Source organism: Tetrao urogallus (genome assembly GCF_951394365.1).
Source record: "Tetrao urogallus genome assembly, chromosome: 6".
NCBI classification, from domain to species: Eukaryota; Metazoa; Chordata; class Aves; order Galliformes; family Phasianidae; genus Tetrao; species Tetrao urogallus.
In genome coordinates, this window is record NC_136819.1 from 3737797 (window position 1) to 3744694 (window position 6898).

Here is a 6898-nt window from a genome sequence, read left to right on the forward strand (position 1 = left end):
GTATAGATTTTATTCAATGAAGGAAGGCAAAATGGGTAAACCAGCACACAGCATAGGCCACGTGGTCCAATTTCAGATTTTGTTCAATTTTTAAAACTGTTTTAAAGACTGAGTTGCTTACTTAAGTGTTTGATTTAAATACTGACTGATTTATTATGGTGCAGTGGGGGCACTTGTTTCCAGTATTTTAATGGGCCACAAAACAGATTTGTTGGTATAAAATACAGGTGATACATTCTCCTGTTCAGTAAATATGTCTTCTGGATATCATGATTTTTGTTTGTTTTGTTTTGTTTTCCATTAAAGAAAAATGGTTCCTTCAGATTTCCAATTCTGACCAAAATAGTAAAATCGACTTTAGTTCTATCAGATGCTTTACAGCTTTTGGGGATAAGCCTGAAGTGACTGTAAAACCGTGTTTGGATTTGCTCTGCAAAATCGGTTGAGCTTACAGGTATCTGAACCTGCTGGGTATTTATCAGAGAAATGCTGCTTCATGCCATGGCAGAATTCTTTTGTTCTGCCATGTTAACCCTCTTAATTTTTTTCAGTTCTTTGACTCCAGGTTATTTGTTGCATAAATAGATCTATTTTCTTAGTCATAAAAAAGATTGAGTATTTTGATCTTGATTCTGATGGTAACAGAATCAAGCCATTACAAGATAAAGGATGGGGCTTGTAATTAATTCTCCCTGCTCTGCCATTCCTGCTGCAGCCTTTGCTAGGTGTGCAGTGTTTGCATATCCTCTGAGAGAGGAAATAAGAGAGGCTTAACCTAGATCCAAAGGTGTGGAGGCTGGAAGGACAAAATTGCATCTGCTATGTGTGCTTTGCTACTGAATTTTGGCTTGATGAGTAAACATGACAGAGTGCTTTGTGTATAGTTTTAGTGGATAATTTCTGCTGATTAGATTTATTTTAGAAGTGGGGGAAGTCTCTTACTAGTCACGTATTCAAAGAACTGGTTTTCCTCCTCCCAAACTGGCCTGAGAGACTTGAAGCTGATGTGTGATGAACTAAAACCAAAAAAAGCATCAGCGTGTTGGATAGACTTTAACTGCTTAGCATGCAGTAGAAATAAAGAAGCCACGTGATACTTTATTGCCAGAAAACTGTTTTTTCTCAAACAAGAGTATTGTATTGTGGACTCCCTACAGAGTACAAGGCTTTTCACAGCAGCTCTTATAATAGCTTGAAAAAGTCTTTGTTTTAAAAAATTGAAATTCAGATGCCAGAGCCATGCCGTTCTCTTACAAAAGCTCCAAATGTGAATCTTTTCCTTTTATTGTTTGTTGAGATATTCCTACTTCATCTCAGAAGCAGAAAAATACATACAGCATATCATTTTCATTTGGTTGACCCAAGCACTTACTAAATAAAATCATTTTTGTAAGCTTTTTATTTAAAGGGGCGACAGAATCTGTTCAGTAACAGTGCATTAAGTTAAAACCCATATCTATATGCAAGCAAATTCTATTAGCAATAAAACAGCATATTGTCGGCATCTTGTGTTCTTGGTATTGCCTTGCAGTGGAAATAAAGCCTTGATTTGTTTATCAGTGGAGCTAAAAGGGGCCAGCACAGCAAAATAGAAGGGTTTACATGACCAACCCCCCATAAAATCCATGATTATCGTTAGCTCCCCAGTCTCTATAGTTGGTTAGCTGTTTGTAAATTTACAAACTGAAAAACATTAAAAAACAAAACACAAAAACAACACTGGCAGTTAGTCTGTCTGAGTGTTTAGATCTTATACTGAAATACTTCAGTATTATGTATCCCAGTGGGGTAATTTGTTTCCTAATTGGCTTTTTATTGTTTGTTTTGCCTGTCTACAGTTTCAGTGTGGTGTCTTTAGAACAGTCACTTGTTTACTTACAAGCAGCATCTCCAAAAATGGTTTGCATTTGATATCTAGTAATTGTTGAAACTTGGATCTTGAGGTCAGACTAGATGTTCCATGTCTTATGATGTAACTCGTGAAGTCTGCTGCTTAAAATTATCCTGTTGACTTTCAGAAGAATCTGTAAATGTGTATTTTGGGCACAGAGCGGGCAGAATCTCTTATCACTGAAAGGTAATTGAAGTTCTATATCTGTAAAAGAAAGGTTGCACAGATTTCTTGTGCCACACTGTTTCCTTTTGCACAGTCTGAAATTGCAAGGAGATACGCTACACATGGCAGCAATAGTATGGTTTTCTCAGAGCTATATTCCAACTGCTGAGAGAAAGATTGAGACAGGCCACACCATGGATCTCTGTTATAAAATGTAGCGACTTGAGACTAGCTCTAGGTGAGGTAGTTTGGCTCCTACAGCTCCACTTGATGCATGGTACTCACAGTCCATTGCGACAAGTGTTTCTGGTGCCTGGTCTACATTGGGAATTTTTGCACTGCCACATGTGGGTTGTGGATGTTAGGCAGCTCATACTAGGCTGTCTTAACTTAACATGCTGTGTAGACTTCTTTAGATCTAGTTTCAGGGGTTTTTTTTGTTTCAGTTTTGACCTGGGGTGTTGAAACAACAATTTGGTTGTTGTTTGTATGCCAAAGAACAGGCTCATGTATGACAGGAAAGCACAGGGCCTTAAGATAGTTTCACAACAGGCTGAACAATGAAGAGACAGAAAGTATTTAAACTAAACAGACTGTATAAGAGTGTTGTCACAGAGGAGATGAATAATACTGGAAGCCTGTGATTTCTGCTCAATTCAGAAACTGCTTATTGAAGATTGAGTTGGTGATTCAGTAAGTAACGTGGCCAAGTGGGAAGGTGATGGTTCACCTACAGCTGTAGGTGCCTGTGGATTACCTGGATGAATGGGGAGATTAAGGACAAGTTACTGAGTTTAAGGGAAATGCTCTCTGTTCTGCAAGAAATGATTTCTACCTTTCATTGTTCCTATTCATTTTCAGAAGATGGATGATATATGGAAACTGCTTTCTAGCCAACTCTTCCAACATGATGCTTGCTTTTTTTCAGTTACTTGCTAGACCTCAGTGTTGCTTAAGATAGTGACTCCAGTTTGTTGAAAATAGAGAGGAAAACAAGATTTTGTTTAAAACGTCAGTCTTGTGTGAGAACTTATCTTTAAGAGAGGTGTCAAATCTCACTGTTAATACATTAATGTCTACCTCCTACAAGCCTGTGGTTATTGCTGTGTAGGGGATTGTCACAGCCCTAGAGTGGGGATTTCTAAAGATACTTCTCACTGGCAGTTGGGTAGTTAAGGTATCTTTAGCAGAAGTCTACTGCAGTCTTGTAAGAGCTCTATTTAAAACAATTTCAGTGAGATTTTTCTTTGACAGATCTTAAGGTCTTTGAAGTTGAAGATCTCAAGCTTTAACGGGGGGTCAGAATAAAGAATGCTTTAAGTACCATGTTCGTACTTGCCTCACAATTACTTTCATCAAACTCTTCCACAAAAAGAAAAAAGCCTTGAAAGATCTTGATTGCTGCCTGCCTTCATTTATTCCTTCCATTTTTTTTGTAATCAAAAAGTGAGAGGATACCGAGCTGTATTAAAAGTGGGGGGGGTCTTCACATTATGAGCTCATTGCCATGGGTCACTTCAAGCTTTACATAGGTATTATGGATATGTATGCAGAAGGTTGCACAAAATCTTCAGGTTCAGTCAAATCAGATGAATCAAGTTATAAACTGAAAAGTACTGCTTGCTCAGCCTAAATAACTTAGTAGTAGAGGCTCTTGCACTGAGAAGTGTCTTATCTCACAGAATCGCTGTATGGGTGATTTTGTTTCACTGACATAATTAAAAGTTATGATTGCTTATGATTTCAGTGGTGATGAAAGTCAGAACCAAAATAAATGATCACAAGTGTTAAGGGTTAGCGTGTGTACAGAGTGTTCTGTAGAGCATGTAATGAGCTTTGTTACTTGGTAGCGGGTCAGTGTAGAAGTAGGGATTTTTTGTTTGTTTATTTTTTCCTATTCTGTGCTAGCAAGCTTCTACAGCAGTTCTGCTGAATTCTTCATTTTTCTTCTTTTTGGACAAAGCTCAGGACTTAGCAAAGTCTAATAAAAATGCTGGAAGGGGATGGTAATGCATTCAGTTTTGTCCTAATCAAACTGCAGTGGCACTGTGCAGTTTACTTGCATTCAGCTAAGCGTGATAAGAGCAAGGTGATGCAGCTGAGTCCCGCAGACAGCTTCCTCCAGGCAGCTTGTAGGAGAGGACAATGGTGAAAAAACATCAGTCATCTTATATCTATGTGACATTGATTAATTGTTCAGAACTACCTTCCTGTTACTTGGTTGCAGTGCTGCTGCTTGGTTCAGCCCTCAGAAAAGCCTGTTTAGGAAGGCAGATCTAATGTTGTTACTGCATGAAAATAGCTGAGAAAAATGCTTTGTTTCAGAAATTGTCATATAAACATAATCTGAGGGCTCTGTTCTGTGAAGTCAGCTGTATTTTTTGAAATTATATTTAGATCTCCGCTTCATTCGTTGTATTGCTTTGTATTAAAATGTTTTATGTGGCAGGACTTCAGTCTGGGCTGATTTAAGTCATAGAATTTTAATTCTGCTTGTGGAGATTCTTTACTTCAGTCTGTACAGTTTCAAAAACCTTCGGTATTAGGGAACATTAAAATGAAGTAGTGAATTTTGCAGTGCATTACTGAAAATGTTTTTATGTTCAAACTAGGTTAAACTTTCCCACTGAAGAGAAGCTATAATGCCTTTTTTTCTCTGACTTATCCTTCTACCAGGCAAATCTGTCTCTGTAAACTATGAAACTATTTTTGCAATTCTTTTTTCGACTCCTTAGCAGGTCACAAACAGTAGCTTTTAAAATCACATTAAGAAAGCAATAGTGAGCGTGGTGGGCATGAGACATGGAAGTGAATGGAGCAAGGACTAAAAGAAGAGTAGCAGAAAACTTAATTGCAGTTGCAATTTATGGTGTGAAATGTCTGAGTGTATTTCCTACATGCTTGCTAATATAACTGAAAGTACAAGCCTTGTTAAGGGCTGAAAATAAAAGGGGGTTAATTTTTACTAATATCCAGAAGCAGCAATCTTCACAAAAGCATTGTGAAATTGAGACATCTGCTTGGTAAGCTCATTTAAAATGTGACTAAAAATCCCTTATAGGTACTATTTCCTTAGGATATGAAGCAGCATTTGTAATTGTGGATTTTTTTAATTGACTTAGTAGAATATTGACTGATGGTAGTTTTCCTAAATGTAAAAAGAGTGTAACTTGTAGGTTGGTTGTAAACCTTGAGCCATGCTATTGAAACAGCATTTGTCATTCCTAAGCTTTCACAAGAATTTATAATATGCATATAAGTCTGAGGCACAAATGACCTTTTGAATACCTGAATGAAAGCCATTGAATAAATACTTGTAGACCTCGAAGTTAGTGTCTTGCTTGAGCACTTGGGGGGTCAGCTGAGCGATAAAGCATCTATGTGACTCAACGCCTCAACTAGTTTAACTGTAGACGGTTAGGACTGTTGCTCAGAGCTTTGAAAACATAAAGGAAACCTTTGTAGACCCTAATTAATTGAGAGCAACTTCTCATGCAGTATAAACATACTTAATGCATCCGTCCTCAGCATACATGATACAGTAATGCAAGCGTATTAATGTTTGGTTTTTTTCTTCATTCTTGCAGGAGAGGCCTTGAGGGGAAAGATAACAGTCCACAAGAACAGAAAAGATCCACGGTCCCTCGTTATAACCCTTTTGGTCAAGGATGTAAAGCAGACTTACAGCCTTCAATGAAAGTTCTATGTGTATAGCTATGAAAAATGTCCAATTTAACTGTTAGATTTAACTGTTGGTAGCTGTTTCTGTAAGCCAAAAATGGTAAACTCTTGGAACTTCATATGTGTGCAGGCACAACAGTGTGATAAGTGTACCTGAAACAGAGAGAGAGAGTTTTGGAAATTTTCAATTGAAATTTTGGATGCTCTTGCATGTGCGTATGGCAACTAATGACAAAATGAGATCCTGCTTTATTTCACATAACGTGGGGGAAAGAAAGAGAAGTTGGGTTTGGTTAGATGAGACAGCTGAGTGAGAAAAATAACTTTAAAGTTGTGTTGTGAGGAAAAGTAATCATGATATCCAAATATTACTTTATTCTCCAGCTGGCAATGATGCTTACCATTAAAGAATAAGAAAAAAAAATGTTTTTTTTTTTTAAATATGGAAAGAGCAGTTAAATGATGTGCCACTGCAGCTCAGCAGTAGCTGGAAAATCACAATGAGAATAAATTTGGAATTTCAACTGCAGGTTGCAGCACCAAAGATTTTATTTTTATTACAACTCTGTGAATAAAAAGTCGTATCACGTTTCACTTACATTAATCTAAATAAATGATCTGAGTGTGTTTTATAATGCAGTTGCCTGCTTCCTTTTTTTCCCATTTAATTGGATACTCTTTTATCTGTCCACTGATGGCTCATTTATTTATGACTAAGGTTTTTTTCTGTATTAGCCTACTGGAGCATGGGTGGGTGGAACTGTATATTTTTGCAGCTTTAGGAAAAATGCTAGGAACGGTTGCTGCAACAGTACATTTGGTTTGGCTGGTTACAGAGATTGAATATGAAGTCAAAGATTGATGTGTGTGTCGTGGTGTTTAAGCACACTTGGTTCTAACGCTAATGTAGTTTAACACCAAACTTGTGTTGTACACCAATATTTATACTGAATGTTGATTCAAAAGCCATTTCAAGGAAAGTGACAGCATTTTGCTAGTTGCCTCTGAACTGCTGTTATAAAGTGGGTTTGGTTTTTTTTTTGTTTTTGTTTTTGGTTTTTTTTTTTTTGAAGGACTAAGAAACAGAGATTCTTTGCCTTGGACTCTGCTCCACAAAATTTGAGTAATTAGATACTATAGTGTGGGAAATTACTTTTTTTT

General features: G+C 37.1%; 1 protein-coding gene across 1 annotated transcript in view; it reads left to right on the plus strand.

Moving 5' to 3' along the window:
• Window positions 1-5753, plus strand: part of PRMT3 (protein arginine methyltransferase 3) — a gene marked incomplete at both ends in the record, with an annotated part of 48512 nt that extends 42759 nt beyond the window's left edge. The window contains one exon of the mRNA XM_079537895.1: window positions 5644-5753. Within this exon, the coding sequence (XP_079394021.1) occupies window positions 5644-5753 (110 nt within the window). The remainder of the gene's footprint in view (window positions 1-5643) is intronic.
• Window positions 5754-6898: the final 1145 nt, after the last annotated feature.